This window comes from Sus scrofa, chromosome 13 (assembly GCF_000003025.6).
Source record: "Sus scrofa isolate TJ Tabasco breed Duroc chromosome 13, Sscrofa11.1, whole genome shotgun sequence".
NCBI lineage: Eukaryota > Metazoa > Chordata > Mammalia > Artiodactyla > Suidae > Sus > Sus scrofa.
This window is the reverse complement of record NC_010455.5, coordinates 132913686-132934573: the sequence shown is the minus strand read 5'-3', so window position 1 is coordinate 132934573 and position 20888 is coordinate 132913686. Positions and strand designations below refer to the sequence as shown.

Genomic DNA, 20888 nt, shown 5'->3' with positions numbered 1-20888 from the left:
TAGGGCTGCATCTGCGGCATATGGAGGTTCCCAGGCTAGGGGTCTAATCGGAGCTGAAGCTGCCAGTCTATGCCAGAGCCACACCAACGCTAGATCTGAGCCACATTTGCAACCTATGCTACAGCTCACAGCAATGCCAGATCCTTAACCCACTGAGCAGGGCCAGGGATCGAACCCGCAACCTCATGGTTCCTAGTTGGATTCCTTAACCACTGAGCGAGGATGGGAATTCCTCCATTTCTTTTTAACACTGAATAATATTTCATTGTCTGGCTATAGCACAGTTGATTTATCCATTTACCTACTGAAGTTCAGTCATCTTGGTTGCTTCCAAGTTTTGGCAATCATGAATAAAAGCTTCTATAAGCATTTGAGCACAAGTTTTCATGTGGACATAAGCATTCATCTCATTTGGGTAAAAAACAAGAGTGTGACTGTTGAATTGTATGGTCAATCTGATATTTTTAAAAAGCTTATATAACCACTGTAAACAATTACTTTGTGTTTAATCTTCAACTTTATGCATTTCTAAAGTGTCTGGGTATACAAATAACTAGATCCCAAACATCATTTAAACATATTTTTGAGTAGGTAGTCTTTGGGTAAAAAAGAAAACAATTCATTTCCAAATCTAAGTAATGGTATTAATTTTACAAAATTACTGCCCTTGAGTAGGAAATTAAACTTGCCAATGAGCAGCATCTCACAACCAGTATAAGAGAATTTTTATCCTAACTTTGATTACTTGCTTAATCAATACTCAAAGAGACTATTTCTACCCATTCTCCTTGAAATTATCCTACTATCAGACTTAGATTTCCAAAGTAGTTTAAGAGGATTGTCTACTTACTCTCTATATATTCTAGTTTAATACAAAGGCATTATATTGCTGAATATAGGCAATTTCATCCCTTAGAGGTGAAGAAAAAATATATATATTTGATCATTTCAAAATACAACTATCATTAGGCATGAGGCCAAATATTTCAAACATATAGATAAAAAGGTTAGGCCAGTTCATGTTGGTCCAAGGTAGAAATGGCTTGGTGTGACTAGTTAGACCTGCTGCCCAGTGGGAATAATAAGATATAAATGGTTATAAATGATGTACCATATGTCTCTGTTTGCCTAGGAGGTCTGTATTTATGCCTGCTGTCCTACTTTATTTATTACCAGCTCCCTCTTCCCATCTAAAGTACTCCAAGTTTGGTCTAGTCATCCTAGTTATAAGTAAACTGAATAGTGTCTCTCCTCTTATCTCTCTGCCTGACCTCCTCATGGGTTATTTCTTTCCATAAGGGTAAATAAGAAGAGAATCATCAGGATCAGTATAACACTAGATAAAGTGTGATTATGCTTCACAGAAGGTCTAAGAGAAAATCCAGACAGATTAAAAACTTATAATAATAAAGAATCAGGTAGTATTAAGTGCTATGAAGAAAAATATTTTAAAAGGTAAGAAGTCAGTGATGTCTGGAGTGAAGGAGTGCCTGCTACCTAGATAAGAATCCAGGAAGACCCTCTGAGAAGATTAACAGATGAGCAGAAATCTGAAAGAAGTAAGGAAATGGACTATGAGAATATATGAAGAAAGAATGTTCTAAGTAAGATTAAGGCTCTGAGAGGGCCACATGCTTGATATATCTGAGGAACAGGAACAAGCCAATGTAGCAAAGGAAAGTAAGAGAGGGAGCAGCAGGAAATGGGATTAGAGATACCACCAGAGGCTAGATAATAAAGGGCTTTTTGGGCTATGGTAAATAAGGATTTAGGATTTTATAAATTGAATTGGAAGCCATGAGAGGGGTAAAAACAAGGTACTGACAGGAACTGACATTCTGTAAGGATAAAGAATGCTGGCTGCTAGGTAAAGAACAAACCAGTGAGAGTAAAGAATGGAGAGGGGGGACTAGATAGATATTTACTGCTCTAGTTCAGACAACAAATTAAATAATTTGAATTTAGTAGTTGTAGAAGTGGTGAGACGTATTTCTATCATAATATATTCTAAACATTAAACCAAGAGAATTTCCTATTGCTTGTGGAGTAAAGGAAAATAAATAGAAAATAAAAGGTTATCTTCAGCCTATCAGTGACTTGTACACTGAATGAATAAGATGGGAGAGAACAATAAAATTAGAAACTCTATTTCTGACATGTTAACTTTCAGATACTTATCCAAGTGGAGATATTGAGTAGGAGAGCTAGATATACAAGTCTAGTGTACAGGGATCAGTTCTGAACTAAAGATATAAATACTGATGTTATTTAAAGGCACCTGGATGAGATCATCTGAAATGTGAATATAAAAGGAGCAAAGTTCAAGGTCTGATGCCCGAGTCACTCTAACAATAAGTAAGTGGTAAGAAGATGAAGAGGATACTGCCAAGGAAATTGAGGTTTGGAGAATATCAGAAGAATGGTGTTCAAGAGTCAAAGAAAAAAAGAATTTAAAGGAGGGAACAGTCGGTTGTGTCAAAAGCTGTTGTGGGGTCAAGATAAATGAAAATGAAGAACCGGTCATTGGATTTGATGGTCCATAGCCCAAAAAAGAGTTTTTTGGTTGGTTGGCTGTTGCTGCTGCTGTTGCTGTAGTTTTGTGGCCGCACCCAGGGCATGCAGAAGTTCCCAGGTGAGGGATGGAACCTGAGCTACAGCAGCAACTAGAGCCACAGCAGAGACAACACTGGATCCTTAACCCACTGAGCCACAAATGAATTCCCACTGGCTGGTTGTTTTAATGAGAGGTACTAGTTGGGTATGCATGCTGATGGGAATAATCCAGTATGGAGGGAGGAACAGATAATGCAATGAAGAAAAGGGATTATTTAAGAAGTCACTGAATACCCAAAATGACTAACATCTAGCACAGAAGTGAAGGGTGAGATTGAAGAACACAGACGGATCATTTATTTTAACAGGATGGAATAGAGAATAATACCATCAACTGAAAAGGAGGGCCAGGAAACAGGTACTGGAAGTTTAATGTGCAGCTTTAGAGCTGATTCAGAGGAGAGAGTGTTGCAATTAACCAATTTGGATCTTACCAATGAAGTGAAAGAGGAGCAAGAGAGTTCAGATAATGAAAGGCTGTATTTAGAGTTAGGGACCAAGGAATTAGAGAAAGACAAGAAGAGAAGTGAGAGCACAAAAGAAGTGATAGAGGCCGGCTAGAGGTCTTTAGAGGATAAAAAAACCAAAAAAACAGAAAAACTGTAGTGGGGGTGGTGAGCTGAAAAGAAAGAAAGTGCTGGTTTGAAATGCTTGCAACGGAGATTTTTAAGTGGTACAGTCAATGGTAATGAGGTCATGAATAAATGAACTGCACTATCCTAAGTACTGCAATTGCTATTTATCTAATTCGAATTTATCAAACACTATCAAAATCAAGCAATTAAAAATATGATAAAAAATAATAGCTGCCAAGCACTATTCTAAATATGTTACATACATCTGATCACTTAATACCATTAAGTCAATTAAGTTGACGCTATTATCTTAAATTTGGGGACAATATATTCTACACAGAGCTCTAAAAATTAAATCCTTTATACTCCAGAATGTACCAGTTTAGGACAATAATATCCTTTTTAGATGAATTAACTTATTTATTTTTCTGGTATCTGAACACTGGGTACCTCCTTGTGTTTTCCTGTATTTTAACTTAGGACAGAGTTTTTCCTCTGAAAAGCAGATTAATCAACTCATGGGGCTAATATTCATTCCTGTTAAAATTTTACTGTCCCACTTCAATTATGATAAGTCATCATGTCTGTTCCAATCATTCCTAGGAAAAGGATTTTGCTATTTTCAGCTCAGTTTGGCAGTCACCTGTCTGGGGGAGGGGGAAATTCTATTCTGATATTTATAATGATTCTATGTTAGGGACTTTGAAGCTTTCTAAAACATGGGAACAGTGCACACCTTTAAAGTGACATACCATGTTACAGCTGTTCAAAGTTTGTATGGCTCCTATTCTCATTAATAAACACTGACATCATTAAGTAGATAAAAGTTTTTACTTAAGAGATAATCAAGTAGCAAAGTCTAGATTACTGTACTAGAGTTCTTTAAAATCCTGCTGAATACAAAACTGTCTCTGAAGAGAGCTGCATACACTAAACAGGACAGGGCACACTGGCATCAAGAGATCCTAAATAGAATAGAAGGAATGCTGAGATGAGGAACTGAGTAGGGCTTGACAATGAGGAGACATTTTCTATATTATAATAACTATTCAAAGTTAAGAACATAAGTAGTATGAAGCCCCAAATAGAAAAAATTAGACCAAAGTAAAATAATTCGTAAGAAACTCATCTTAATTTACCATTAAAGAACAAACAAAAGCCTCACGACATAAACTCTTGAGATACATAAAGCCAAATGACAAAAATTAGAGACAGTTCATAAGATAGTCTGAATGGCTATTATCACTGGGTAAAGATTCAAAGGGGTGAGGAAATCAGGTAGTACATGGGAGATTTGTGCAGCCTGAGGAAAATATGAAGAATGGAGGGGAAGAAAAGGAAAGTAGAGGAAGATATGGGCTACTGTGAAGAATTACAAGCATTTATGACAGCAATATAGTGAATCTAATAAATACAGGTACCCAGGAAGTTTCAGATTAGGTGCCATATTTCAGAAGGCCATGAGCCAACAAGGTTCCAGGTGAATGAAATGGAAATTAGTTAGTAAATCAATTCCATAAACATTTACTGAGCACCAACTATAAGGCAAGCCATATTCTAAAAGCTGGGGGTCTTGCATAAGTTTATAACCACTTGGCTTCCTTAATATTTAAGAAACAGTAATGACTTACTAATAAGTTCTACATATTATAGTAGGATCTGACACAAAATCGCTAAAAGTACCATGTATCATAGTTATAAGAAATAGTTAAAAGAATATTTCTGACAATAGTGAAATAGGAGACTGGTTATCACTACTGATATTTATCAATCACAAGACAAAACACTATCATACATATATACTCATAGGTATATAGCATATGCTCACTAAGTTATGAAATTTCATTAATCTGTTTTGTTTATAACAATATACAAATCCTTTTGGTGCTACAAAATAAAACTGCCAGCATGAATCAGCAGATCAAACAGAAAAACGTAGTCTAGCATCAACTAAAATCTAAATATGTTTAGCATTCTTTTTCAGTCCTATTATATTATACCCTGTAAAATTAATTCCAGTGAGTTACATCAAAAGTCTTGGATATTTAAAATACCCAACTCATCAGTAAGAAAAATGACATGTTGGTACTCCAGATCAGGAAAAATAAAAGCTAAAACTCTAACCTAGTGTTTACATTTGTAGAAATGAAATTCAAAGGTAATAAAAGACGTTTTTTATTAAGACTTTTTTTTAATTAAGTAATGAAAGAGGTCTGAAAGATATAATCTGAGCCAAATGGCAGGAAGGTAAAATTTTAAATGGTTTTGAAGGATCAAATGCAAATAGTTCCTATTAACATTCAATTTTAGTGCAATGAACAGCAACTTTTTGGCCCAACTCCTAGGCAACTATAATGTCATTCCATGGTGTCAAAAGTTTTATATGTGAACTATTTTGCTTGTTTTTTATTTGTATGCCCTTTATAAGATAAATTATATATCAATAGCTGTGTGTATATAAAGTTTTTAACATTTCTTACTGACAATAGAAAACATCACAATATTCATCTATAGTGAATAACAATGCCAAGCTTTGGTCTCTGTGTTCCTTTTTGCTATATGTAATCACAGTCAAAATCAAGTTAAGTTACATTCTTGGTACAGTGGTCAATCTAAGAGTTAAATCAATCATTGCTCCTGAATAAGTTTTGATAATAACTAACCTCACTGCCTACGTAAAAACAACTGATGACTCTCCCTACCTCAGTAATTCAATTTTTCTCCAACATGTAAGAAAAACAAGTAGAGTATTTGTACTTAAGAAATTTGTCATTATTTAAAAATAAAAACTACTGAAGAACAATTCTAGTAATCAAAAAGAAACTAGTGACATTTACTTTTTGTGCTGCTTCTAATTACTTTAAAAAAAAGATTTTTTTAAAAAAAACAGGCCCTAAGGTATACATTTTAATTTAAATACTACTTGATATAAAAGGACAACAGCATTCTCATCTTGTTTTTAAATTAGACTAATTCTTTTTTTTTTGGTCTTTTTTTTTTTTTTTTTATTTTCCCACTGTACAGCAAGGGGGTCAGGTTATCCTTACATGTATACATTACAATTACATTTTTCCCCCAAATTAGACTAATTCTTATCCTTTCATTTTTACTGAAGTTGAATGAATCTCTATTTAAAGATGTTTTAAAATACAAATATTCCCTCAACCCTTTCCTTTAATATCAAATAATGGGCATTTCACTCAAATTATTAATTTATATTTTCCTCATATTTTCAGTACTCATTCTCAAAAAGAGGTGATTTTATGTGATTTTTTATTTTTATTTTTTTACTTAGGAGACTTTTAGGGTTTGCTTAGTTTCTGAAACTATCAATTGAATATTTGAAAAAATGTCCCTATAACCATGTAATTACACAAGTTTACTGCTTTAAAATTAACCCTAGATAATATATTTATAGAAATGGAATGATTCATTAAATCTCTTGAATAAATCATAATTTAATAACTTTAAGATATTAATATATATAATAGCCAACTGTATTCAATTTAATCTGTTTTCAAAACACCAGAAAATAAAAATATCTCAAGTTATCTTCTATTTCTTTATGATAACAATCTCCCTGAGATTATCTAATGACATATAAAAGCTAAACAAACAAGTATTCTCTTTGGTCAGACATCATTCTTTATAGCATTTAACATAGTGTGAAAATAAAGAGACAAGCATTAGTAATTTACATTAATTTATGTTTGAATGGCTTTATATTTTTAGAGAAGCCATTCAACAGAGTCTAAGACTGTTTTGTTTGGCATTACATAAGAGCAAAAGGGAAAATATTTTTGTTTCCCCTTTAAAGGTAAAGACCTGCATAGATGGACTGAAAATGTACATCTCTGCGCATCCAAGGTTTCAGTGCATAAAACTCTATGTTTTAATGATAAGAAATCTATACTAACACATTTTTCCAAAGCAAACACAAACCAAAATATACTGAATATAATTTCAACAAGTTGTAGGTTACCTGGGTGGAGCTGGTGGCTACCGAGATGCAGTCAATAAAGCTGTGTCTTCGAGTGAAAAATGCAACTATCTGCTGCCAGCGTGAAGGTTCTGGCTCAGCCTGCAGTTCATCTGATGAGCCCTTTTTTGCCCAGTGTTTCTGCTTTGGGCCTACTGAGCCATGGCTAGAGCTAGTATTGCCTCCTCGACTGGCGCGAGAGTACAGAAGTGTGTTGTTCCCGAAAATGTAATTCATCTCTGCTGCCCTGCAGGTGGTTGCCAAGCAGTCTTACTTCTCTACCAGCTGCTGAGTGGTGAATGATCGGTAAAAACTGCAGCTAGAATTACAGCAGCATCACTTGTAGATCATGGAAAATAAAAACCTTGAAAAATGATGCTCATTTTCTCTGTAATTTCTTCCCATGAAAGAGCTTGTATCTTCCCTCTGTACCTGTGAGCTGTATGATGGCTGAGTTTATATTTGCAGACAAAAAAGACGGCATAAGGTGGATTTCTTTTTCATGATTATTTTTTCACCAGCGTCTGCAGGAACCAAAAGCTGTTCTTTTGTTAGCTGATAACTAGACGGACTGAAATCCAGGAAGTGAGGTCGATTAGCAGGTAAAGAAGGATGTTATAAACACTGGACTACCAAGCCCCTTTGGGGATGCCTGATTTAATGCACTGGGTGGAGAAACCCTGGATTACCAAGTTTCAATCACAGTCTGAAGTAAAATCCAATGGCATCTTCACTGCTTAAATAAATTATAATTTTGAACTGAATTTAAAAATACAAGAGGATTCTCTCTGCTAACAGTTCTGATTAAAATAATTTTACTAAAGGAGCCTTTTCATTCACATACAAATTTCTATGTAAGGAAGGCACTTATATTAAATAGCACTAAGGTCTTAAGAAGTACTATCTACATTAAACTCTGAGGATCTAATGATGGAGAGAAATCCATTTGGAATGCAGCATGATCATTTTATGTAATACATTGGTTTTAAATGCTTTGAGTCTTATGAAGGAAACAGAATAAATAGCAAAGTAAGTATTTGGCTTCTGGAACTTTTGTGATTAAAAACAGTTAAAATCAGCAGCATCTCTCTGATATATTATAAACATTAAGATTACAAGTTAATAATTTGTAAACTGCAAAAAATTTAAAGGTTTTTTTTAATATAGCCTGTAAAACATCTTTTATCCAGCACTACATAAATAATACTCTGGTTCACAAAATACTACCATTTGATTGCTAAAGAGATACTTTTTGACATCTTATATCTCTGTGTGTCTCAACACAGTAATCCACCTCAGAATCACCTAAGGGCTGGTAAAAAAATGCAGACTGGGATCTATTATAGCACAGGGAACTACACTCAATATTTTGTAATAACCTATACATGGAAAGAATCCGAAAAATAATATATATAAATACATATGTTTAAATGAATCACTGTGCTGTACATGTTACAACTAACATGACACTGTAAATCAACTATACTTCAAAAAAAAAAAAAATGCAGACTCCCCATGAGAATTTTTAAGGGTAAGAGAGAAATGGGAATTTTCTTTTTTAAAGAGCCCCCTAACAGACTCCTAATCACCCTCAAGTTTGAGAACCAGATTCCTAAGTGTGTCCTTTTAACACTATGCTACATTAGTATATAATACAATAAATGGTCATTTAAAAATAATATATGAAGAAAAATGCTATTTGATCATTTACTAATAGTTGAGTAATTCCATTTTTAGGTTGATATAAGCACATCCTAATTCCCAACCTCAGTCATGAATATTTTTTCAGATGGGGACTGACAAAATTTTTACTTTTGTCTACTAGCACCAACTAAATGCAGCCTACTAGAAAACAGTATTGGCAAACTACAACCTCCAGGTTTACTGTAATTCTCAGTTCACTAAGAAAAGATGCCATCCAGGTTTACTGTAATTCTCAGTTCACTAAGAAAAGATGCCATCTTGTCTCTATGATTCCATCTCTAATATATAAGAGCATACCCAACAAAGGCTGAGAGTCATGTGGGGCTCTCCTAGGAGGAATATGTTTTAGGACCGATTATTGTGAAGTTTGGTGCTTCTTCCCAAGGACTGTGCAGACAGTAGCTGGCAGTTTTATGGCCCTACATGGGTTGGTCTTATCTATTTGGGAGCAGGGGAATAGAGGAAAACATTAAGGGTAGGCAGAGAACTAAGAATCTTCTCTGAAGGAAAATAATAAAACCTCCTAAAACGAATTTCTATGGACCAGGCACTTAATAAAGAACCAATTAGTGTGGTTTATACAAATGCTGTAGTAATTGGTTTGACTCCTGTATATGTGCCTTGATCCATATATGTTGAAAACCCAGGGCAAGGGGAACTCTAGGACTGATAAAGATTCTGTTACTCTGGATTGGTATGGATGAGGATATTGAAAACAAATGTCAAATGCAAATATCCTACTCAAGCTGCAAAAGTACCAACACAGATGGAACAGTAAGCCATTTGTGTACAGTGATTGCTTATGCTAGAGCAATATTCCAACCCCCTATATCCCAAGTACGAGGAAGAAATCTTCCCAATACGGAAATTTCCTATTCAAATCCACTGACATCAAGAAAGCAACTATCAGGGAGTTCCTGTCCTGGCTTAGCGGTAATGAACCTGACTAGTATCTATGAGGATGTGGGTTCCATCCCTGGCCTGGCTCAGTGGAGGGGTTAAGGATCTGGCACCGAGGACTGTGGTGTAGGTGGAAGACGCAGGTCCTATTCGACCCCTAGCCTGGGAACCTCCATATGCCACAGCTGCAGCCCTAAAAAGCAAATAAAAATCAAAATAAAAGGAGGAGTTGCCATTGTGGCACAGTGGAAATGAATCCCACTAGTATCCATGGGGTTGTGCATTTGATCCTGGTCTTGCTCAGTGGATTGGGGATCCAACATTGCCATGAACTGTGGTGTGTAGGTCACTGATGCTACTTGGATCCCGTGTTGCTATGGCTGTGGTGTAGTCCGGTAGCTACAGCTCCAATTCTACCCCTAGCCTGGGAACTTCCATGTGCCATGGTGTGGCCCTAAATAAATAAATAAAATAAAATAGAAAGCAACTTCGAGTTTTGAGAAAGGCTTCTTTATCAAAAAGGCCTCATTACCTGAGCTACAGAAATCTCAGGTCATCTTATCTATTGCCCAGGAGTCAATACATGCATACAAAACCGTGTATGACCTGACTGGGAGGCAGAAGGCAACCAATTCACTGAACTCTGCATTAGAATAAGCCTATTCATGTAGCAGAGCTAAAGGATAAATACAATTTCATTAAAACAAATTTTAAATTCATTATAGAACCTGCAAAGTCTATTTAAAATAGTGAATTTTAAAGAATACTGCACAATGTTAAAATCACCAAAACAAACACTATTAACATTCTAATATGATATATAAAGAATTAACATTTATTTTCTGCAAAGGCTCTACCACTGAGCTATCCTGCAGGCCTAACATTCTTTTTTCTGTATAAATTTTTCTTTTTCACAGAATGATAATTATCATCTATAGCTGAATCTGAACAGGAGAAAGTATAAGTAAGCTTAAGACATCCATTTAGTGGATAATTACATACTTAAAATACGATTATACAAAATTTATGATCATGAGAAATGTTTTATAACACTAAATGGAAGTAAAGACAGTTCAAAAATTTATACAGGATAGGCCCTCAATTATTTGTACACCTTTCCAAACCTGCACATAAACCTGGAAGTCCTGAAGTATAGTAATTAAGGCAATGACTAAATAATCTTAGTGAAAATTTTTAAAAGAATCAGAGGAAAAACAATATTGAAACTCTAAAATATTAGAAAAAAAATTACTAAGTAACCACAACGGCAATGTACAGTAAAAGAAACCTAACAAGCATTTTCCTTACCCTTTTATCATTATGGTTTGACCTATTAAATCTTAAAACATGTAACTGCACTAAGACAATACTAAACTAAGAAGACTGATAACATAGACTTGTTATTTATCAAGAAAAACTGATCATATATAAACAAATCCCTGCTATATGAGCACCATCTAGTGGTCAAATTGTATGCAAACTGTATGTTCAATTTAATACATGCAAGAAAAAAAAAGATAAAATCCAAAATATTTTAATATGTTCCAGAGATGTGAAAACAAAGTTAATTTCAAAAAGTACTCTGGGAGTTCCTGTCGTGGTGCAGTGGAAATGAATCCAACTGGGAACCATGAGGTTGCAGGTTCCATTCCTGGCCTCACTCAGTGGGTTAAGGATCCAGCGTTGCCATGAGCTGTGGCGTAGACCACAGACGAGGCTCAGATCTGTGGCTGTGGTGTGGGCTGGCAGCTGTAGCTCTGATTAGACCCTCACCCTGGGAACCTCCATATGCCGTGGGTGCGGCCCTAAAAAAGAAAAAAACAAAAACAAAAACAAAAGAAAACAAAAGTACTCAGTATGTACTCAAATTGGGAAAGATTCAATTCCTGCAGCACTGAGTACAATAAGCCTATGTTGGCTTATATCCATTCTTCTGCTACCCCCATTTCTCACAATATTTGAGAACTTGCTACCAATTGCTTACTGGTGATTTCATTTGATAGTACTCAGGACTACTGGATGAAATGTGTCCAAGTTAGAAGATATATTTATTTTAAATGATTATTTGCTCACATAACCTGTGTTGTCCTCAGGTTCTTAACTGTGTTTACTTGATATATATTAGTTAAAATACAATTTTCCTTATCACTGAAAAGCAAAATATGAACTTTTTAATTCATTCATTGGCCATTACAACATCCCATACTAAGCCATATATCATCTTTGTCACTTCATCTAGATTTAAATCTGTTTTGAAAAAGGCAAAGGTTTTACTTGTTCAATTTACTGTTCTGATCATTTTTCCTAATTCTTACATCATCTTCATTTTTAAGTATCTTAACATTATTCTTATTTGTACCATACTACTATATTCAGAACTGTTTAAATTCTAAACTTTAAAGATTCTTATATACCACAAAAATTTAACCAGTGTCCTTTTCTTCCGCATTAGGATTTTCACAATTATATTGCCATTTTCTTTCGTGAAACTGTCTAGCATGGCAAGAAACTTCCTTTTAAATCATTATTACTTTTAGACTTATGTCTGGATAAAGTAACTTTCAATTACCATCTTATTTAATTTGTTATTTCAGTAATCAGAATCACCACCAGCACTATAAGAGCCTGATTATTTCACAGCATGTTTCATGGTGGCAAACCCTTCAGAGGACCACTCATCAGCTCAGGATCAAGGTCCTTCACACCTTATCCTCATTTCCTAACAAGCACCCTAAACATCAGCTATAGCAGCATGAACTTTCCTGCATTTTTACAGTTTCCTCCAACTATCATCTTCCTACTGACTTATTTTCTCCAGTAACTGCCTTCTCCTCTGAAATGGCATCCTGTATACATCTTTCAACACCTTGTCCAAATGTCTACTTTCTTTTTTTAGCTTATTTCAAGAATTTATTTTTTTCATGTTACTTTATACTGTGTTATAACTATCTCTCCATAAAAATATCACTGAAGTTAAACTTTTTAGCATAGATGTTTAATGAATGTTAAATGCATGTTATTTGAGAAACTAATACTCTAACAGTTGATTTTTAAAGCAATCATCTGTTAATCTTTTATTTATTTATTTTGCTTTTTAGGCTGTAACCACAGCATATGGAGGTTCCCAGGCTAGGAATCAAATTGGAGAAACAGTTGCCGGCCTACGCAACAGCACACCAGATCCTTAACCCACTGAGCGAGACCAGGGATTGAACCCGAAACCTCATGGTTCCTAGTCGCATTCTTTTCCACTGCACCACAACAGGAACTCCAATCTTATTTTTTTATTATTAGCATGTATAAGAAATGTAAAGAATAAATAAACCAGTGCCTAGTTTACATTCTATTCAGCAAAGTGCTACCACTCAAAAACAATTTTTCAAATTAAAAAAATAATAATTCATATACTGAATTCTTTTTTTTTTTGTCTTTTTTGTCTTTTTGTTGTTGTTGTTGTTGTTATTGTTGCTATTTCTTGGGCCGCTCTAGCGGCATATGGAGGTTCCCAGGCTAGGGGTTGAATTGGAGCTGTAGCCACCGGCCTACGCCAGAGCCACAGCAAAGCGGGATCCGAGCTGCGTCTGCAACCTACACCACAGCTCACGGCAACGCCGGATCATTAACCCACTGAGCAAGGGCAGGGACCGAACCCGCAACCTCATGGTTCCTAGTCGGATTCGTTAACCACTGCGCCATGACGGGAACTCCCATATACTAGAATTCTATGTACAGTATAATAGTTATTTCATTCCAAAACACAATACTATAAAAGTGGAAAAGCTCCCTATTAGCTTTTTTTTTTTTTAAAGAAGAATATCCGTTGTGCTCAGTGGGTTAAAGAACCTGACATATTGCCTATGAGGATGTGGGTTTGATCTCTGGCCTCACTCTGTGGGTTAAGGATCTAGCATTGCTGTAAGCAGTGGCACAGGTTGCAGATGCTGCTCAGATCTGGTATTGCTGTGGCTGTGGCTATAATCAAACCCTTAGCCTGGGAACTTCCATATGCTATAGGTGCAGCCGTTGGGGAAAAAAAAAAAAAGACAGCTAGTGGTAACCTTATTTGTGTGTATTTACATATATAGGTATTTTTTGGCTGCACTTGTGGCATGTGCTTCCTGGGCCAGGGTTCGAAACTGCACCACAGCTGTAACCAGAGCCAAAGCAGTGACAATGCTAGATCCTTAACCCACCACATGGAGCTTCCTCTTATTTATATTTTATTTAAAAAATACTTAACCATTGAGATTCCTAAAACATTTGCAGTTATATGTAATAATCAGAAAGACATTAAAACTTGCCTTCTTGTTACTTCAGGGAAGCAGTGTGGGAAAGGGGTGAGCAGGAATAAGGAGGGGGGACAAGGTAAGAACTTTCATGTTTAATCATATAGACTTCAGTATTATTTATCTTTGTTTCTAAAGAAAGATAATTATTGTAATTTTAAAATAAAATATTTGGCTATGAAAAAAAAATTTGCCTTCTTACATCAAAACAAGATTTTTTTTTAAAAAATCTGGTTTTCTAACATAAAGTTAAAGTGACCCTAACCGTTCTTCTATTACTCTACCTCAATCCTATGCTATCTCATTCCTCAGATTTTAATCTATGAATGAGATAGGAGAAGCAGGAATACCCCAAGTGGGGCAGCTCCAATAATCCTTAAATTACAATAGTATTAGAATACAGTCTTTCAAAAATCTTGCCTATCAAGGTTTCTAACCAGCAATTTGACTTCTGGAAATCTATACTAGGAACAAAACCCAAATAAATCTTTTTATGCTCCAGGGTTATTCACTACAGCCCTCTTTACAGAATCAAGCAAAAATGGAAATAACAAGTAGTGGAGACCAGAACTGTTCATCAAACTATGGAACAAATATACTACGTAATATTATATATTAAGTTATTTTATTTTATTTTCATCTTTTTAGGGCAATACCCACAGCATATGGAGGTTCCCAGGCTAGCAATCTAATCCAAGCTGTAGCTGCCGGATTACACCACAGCCACAGCAGCATGGGATCCAAGCCATGTCTGCAACCTATACCACAGCTCACGGCAACACTGGATCCTTAACCCACTGAGCAAGGCCAGGGATCGGACCCCAGTCCTCATGGATGCTAGTGAGGTTCATTAACCACTCAGCCACGACAGGAACTCCTATTACGTTATTTTAAATTTAACATGGGAAAAGGTGTAAAACAAGTTTATAATAGGAAAAAAAACTTACATTAAAAAAAAGTAAGATGTAACCATGATTTAGAAACAGAAGAAAGAGAAGTTAGATAATTTCTTCTGCTGGAAATGCCAATCCCTATATATTTAGTCCCCAGATATAAATCAGAGACCCATCAAGCCAAAGGGGGAACTACAATGATGTCACCCAAATGATATACTTAATCACACCAGAATAATATTTATAAGCTCATTTATAAATGTTTCCGAGATTGATGCTGTTAATACCTTATAAAAGAAAACAAAAGGAAAAAGAGCAAGAGGATGGCATATAAGGATGGATGAATTCAGCTGCTTTTCAATGAGACCAGTTGAATTATTACCACAGTACACTAAGATGCATTGATGCTAGAACTTTCTTGATCTTACCAAAGTTTATCAATAAAGATACGCACATAAATATTAAAAACTGCCACTTCGCTAAGGCAATAGTAAAACACCAGCAACTCTAAGATGTACATCAAATTTAGAAAAAAATAAAAATGTGAAAAAGCTGTGTTTTATAACTGATGGTAAAGGATACTTGATTTTATTTTGCTTTTTCAGGGCCACATCTTCAGCATATGGAAGCTCCCAGGGTGGGGGTTGAATTGGAGCTGAAGCTGCTGGTCTACACCAAAGCCACAGCAACTGGGATCCAAGCTGCATCTGCAACCTACACCAAAGCTCATGACAATGCCAGATCCTTAACACACTGAGTGAGGCCAGAGACTGAACCTGTGTCCTCCTGGATACTCGTCAGGTTTGTTTCCACTGAGCCATAAGGGAACTCCAGGTAAAGGATATTTTTATCTCAATAAAGTACTCCTTTAAATAAGCTTCTGTCAAATTTTTCTTTTAAAAAAGTTGTGGGGGACATAATCCTTTATCATGCAATAATTAAAGGTATACAAAGGACAACTGCATTTTTAAAGCAGATACCAAAAGAATCAGGCAAAATTAACTTTATTCTCTTATAGTGAAGAAATCACTAAAAAAAGTCAGATTAATGAAGCAAGTTAAGAATCTTAAAAAGTAACAATGTTTTCTCTCAATAACTGGAAATATTTAAGTCTCACTGCAGAGTGAGGATTAAATAAAGAGATGTCAGAAATTTACTTTAAAATACTTCAAGACAGGCAGAGATATGTGTATGGTGGTTCAATTACATTAGGTTCTACTGTACGGCTTCTCGACAGTGGCTGTCCACTAGAAACACCTGGAGAATGCATAAAACTCCCTAGGGCCAGACTGTACCCGACCAATTAAATCACAATCTCTGAGATGGCACTCACTAATCATTTTTAAAACATTCTCAGGTGATCCCAATGTCCAGCCACAGCTGAGAACCATTACTCTATGAGCAGTCAGTTATTCTAAGCAGGAATTCACATTCCTAGACTGGTCAACTAACATTTAATTATATAGTAAACAGCTGCTATAAGATTTTTCTTATATACACCAAAAGTTTTCCCAATTAATGAAGTGGGCTTTCATTGGTGAAATGCATTGTATTGAGTTATACAGATGGCTAAGTTAATACAGAAACACAATCCATTGTTGCTTTGGGAAAGAAAAGTCTCTGAAGAGGATTATACTCCCCTTATGGATGTCACTTTAGGTTTAATTCCTAAATGCCTGAAATTCCGGGTAACAAAATCTTGTCTCTGGAATATCGTTTTATTTGCCTGGAGTGGGCATTTCATGCAACAGCAGAGAGTTGAGGCTTTATCATATCTAAAAAGGCTATATAAAATAGTTTATGCAACCTGGATTACTGTCTGTTTAAACGTCTGCTTGTGTCAGAATCTACATATCTACAGAATTACCTACCAAACACTCAAGAGACCTGAGGAGTTAGAGGAGTTTGGTTTGTGGAAACTGGCTTTGGATAGTTTATAACAATCATAATCACCAGAAATTCAAAACATTAGAAACAAAAAAAATTAGACACACCTTGGAGGGTTTTTCAACCAAAGGAAAAAACAGGTTTTATTTGTTTTTAAATTTTTTTTGTCTTTTTGTCTTTTTAGGTGCGGCAAATGGAGGTTCCCAGGCTAGGGGTTTAGTCGAAGCTGTTGCTGCTGGCCTACACAAGAGCCACAGCAATGCCAGATCCGAGGTGCATCTGCAACCTACACCACAGCTCACGGCAACGCCGGATCTTTAACCCACTGAGCAAGGCCAGGGATCCAACAACCCGTACTCATGGTTCCTAGTTAGATTCGTTTCCTCGGCGCCATGATGGGAACTCCGAAACAGGTTTTATTAATTCAGTCAAGAGAAAATAGGCACAGGCTGATAAGAATAGCATATAAAGCAGGAAAGAATGCTTAGAATTCAAAAGTTCTAAGGTTCTTATATTCAAAATGAGGGTAAAAGATACTTACTGAGTTTGGATTTTTGTAAGCTAAATATGTGGATTAAAATTCCTAAAAGAAATTTCCTAGGATAACCATTAAAGGAAGAGAAACAGAGAAACTTCCAAGCTAATAAGAAGGAAAAGAAGAGAAAATAAAATTTAAAAGAAGACACAAAAGGAATAACTGTCTCTTATGCTTAAAAATTAAGAAACATACTTCTAAATAACTCATGTGGCAAAGAAAAAAATCACTATGAAAATAAAACACTATGTTTGAATGATGGAAAACACTGTATATTAAAACTTGTGGGATGCAGCCAAAGTGCTATTTTAAGGAAAATTTACAAACTCAAATACCATCAGAAAAGGCTGATAATGCAATAAGCAGCCAAGTTGAGAAATTAGGGGGGGAACTCAAAGAGAATAAACTTAAAGAAAATAGAAGAAAGTAAAACAGTAATGGTAAGAGAAAGGTAAAAGATAAAAAGAAAACTGTCTCTGTCACTTATAGCCAATTAATTATTCTTCCCTGTGTATCTCTTATTTAGCCTCTCAAGGAAAGATCAGATTGCTTCTGCCAAACACAATCTTTAATTAATATATACGCCTATCCATACATTTACATTTATATAGGTACGTAAACATGTGTCTATATGCATGTATACCTGTGTATGAAAGAGGGTGGGGGGCGGGGTGACAGCACATGTGGGAGGGACACAGAAGAATATATTTTAAAAAGACATGGTTCTTTGAAATTGACCTTCTTGTGGAAAAAATGCAAAAATAAAAATATTAGGAATGAAAAAGGGGCTCTACCTAAATATGCTACACACATAAAAAAGCAGGATGTTGAAAATATTTTAACATATAAAAACTATTAGTTGAAAATCTCAATGGTACTATATAACCATTGAAAATTTTAACCAGTATATGAAATCATTCCTAAAAGAGAAGTACAAAACCCACTTTAAGGTTTACTAGTAAGGAATTATCTCTCTATATAATACATACATATAACAAAGAATTAGTATCCAGAATATAGAAAGAAATTCCACAAATCAGGACAACCCAATACAAAAATGAAAAAAAATCTTGAGAGTACGTCACAGAATAAGAAACTGAATGACGAATATCATCAAACAGTGAAATGCACATTACAATCACAATGAGATATGACTTCAAATCCAAAACAGCAGCAAAAATAACAATGCCAAATACTGATGAGAATAAAGATCAATTAAAACTGTTACATATTTTGCTACTGAAAAAGTAAATTATACAACTACTAGGAAAAGAATCTGGTGTTATCCACGAAGATGTGTATATAAACCTATATTTTTAACAGCATATTTTATACTAGTAATAATATGAAATAATTCTACATCCATCAAGGATAAGGTAAATTATAGTATAGTCATAAAATAAAAAGCTCTATAGTAGTGAAAATAATGAATCTTGGGAATATAATGTTAAGCAATAAATGAAAGTTAAGAGCATATACAGTAAAATTCCAATTACATAAAATTCAAAATGGGCAAAAGAAACAATGTATTGATAAATATGTGAAACTAGGATTATGGTTATTTCTGAAGAGAGAGACAAGGTGATGGGATCAAGCAAAGCCACACTGGACTTCAAAGATAATTGTTAATGCTCTTTTTCTGTACTTACACATTTTTTTAAGTTTAAAAATATCTCAATGTGGATATCTGAAATATAATAGTTTAAAAATAAATAAATAAATACAATTTTAAAAAATGAAATATAATAGTTATTTCCTCAATGAGAACTTCTGGGCCTCAAGGTAATATCACTAAAAAAAGTTCATTTAAAAAATATATTTTAAAAATGGTTTTAGAATGCTAACATATTTTATGAAATTCCTTATACCTACAAAAAACCCAGAAATAATCAAGGGGGGTTAATCCTACATGAAAGAATAGTTCTATAAAAAAAAAAAAGTAATAATTAATAACAAGATGAAGTTATTATCTTACCTTTATTGGTGAAATATGAGAGTGGGAAACAAATCCATGGACATTCTCAATTTCTGAAAGGTTCTTCTCTGAGACATGAACTAATTCTGGACCTATCACCTCATTAGTGATTTGTGGGGAAATGTGGTCTTGAGGAGGTGTATCTTCATCCTGATATCGGTATTTCTGTAAAGTATACATAATTATTAAATGAGGAAACTCTGAAAAGCAATGAGTTCAATTCAATGATGATTTTCATAACTACCCAAATCCTCAATAATATTTACCTATGTAAAAAAAATATTTTATGGTTTAATACATAAAAAGAGAAATGGTTCTCTATTTTAAAGCCATACCAATACTTAAAACCAATTCCTTTTACAATAGCATAAAAATAATAATCAGGAATGAACTTAAACCAACAAGGTGAGACATTTGTGCAAAGAAAACTACAAAACATTACTGAAAAAAACTAAAGACAATAGAAATGAATGGAAACACATTCCATGTTCATAAACTGAAGATTTACACAAACAAAAAAAAGAGGAGTTCCCACTGTGGCACAATGAGTTAAGAATCTGACTTCAAGTGGCTTGGGTCACTGTGCAGGTGTAGGTTTGATCCTCAGCCCGGTGCAGTAGGTTAAAGGATCCAGCATTGCTGCAGCTGCAGTGTAGGTTGCAGCTGTGGCTCAGATTCAACCCCTGACCTGTGAACTTTCATATGCCTCTTGCGCAGACATTTAAAAAAAATAAAATAAAATAAAAAAGAACAAAGTTGAAGGACTCTTTTTCATTTCAAAACTTACTACAATGCTACAGAAATCAAAGAGTTTGGTACTGGCATAAAGACAGAGATACAGACCAATGGAATCAAAGAGAGTTCAGAAATAAACCCTCACATACACAATCACATTATTTTCCACGAGGGTGCCAAAACAATTCAATAAAGATAGTCTTTTCAACAAATGGTGCTGGGTAAACTGGATATTCAAATATAAAAGAATGAAATTGGACCCTTACCTAATACTATATACAAAAATTAACTCAAGGTGGATCAAGGACCTAAATGTTAAGGCCTAATACAATAAAACTCTTATTATCACAGGAACTCCCCATGAAGCAAATATAACATAAAGGCTTCATAGGGAGTTCCCATTGTAGCTTAGTTGGTTATGAACCCAGTTAATATCCATGGAACTCTTAGGAAAAAAACATTAAGTATAAATCTTTGTGACCTTGGACATCTAGAATACAGGCAACCAAAGTGAGGACAGGGAGGGGGAGATAAATTTAACTTCATATAAATGAAAAAAAAAAAAAAAGATCATCAAAGGACACTATCAAAAAGGTGAAAAGATAAACCACAGAATGGGAGAAAATATTTGCAAATCACATATTTGATAAGGATAATCACAACACAGTACATAGAATAAGTACCTAGTAAACATCCAGAATACATAAGGAACTCAACAATAACAAGACAACCCAATTTTAAAATGGGCAAAGGATTTAAACAGACATTTCTTCAAAGATGATAAATGAATGGCCAATAAGCATGTG

General features: G+C 34.8%; 1 protein-coding gene across 30 annotated transcripts in view; it reads right to left on the bottom strand.

The window, feature by feature from the left end:
* Nucleotides 1–20888, bottom strand: part of DLG1 (discs large MAGUK scaffold protein 1) — a 264950-nt gene that overhangs the window by 150307 nt on the left and 93755 nt on the right. For 23 of the 30 annotated variants that reach the window (XM_021070096.1, XM_021070094.1, XM_021070100.1 and 20 more), the window contains one exon: nucleotides 19348–19512. In XM_021070096.1, the coding sequence (XP_020925755.1) occupies nucleotides 19348–19512 (165 nt within the window). Of the gene's footprint in view, nucleotides 1–7170; nucleotides 8588–19347; nucleotides 19513–20888 lie in introns of those variants that run through there. The other 7 variants (XM_005670092.3, XM_005670093.3, XM_021070114.1 and 4 more) reach the window with 5 other exon arrangements.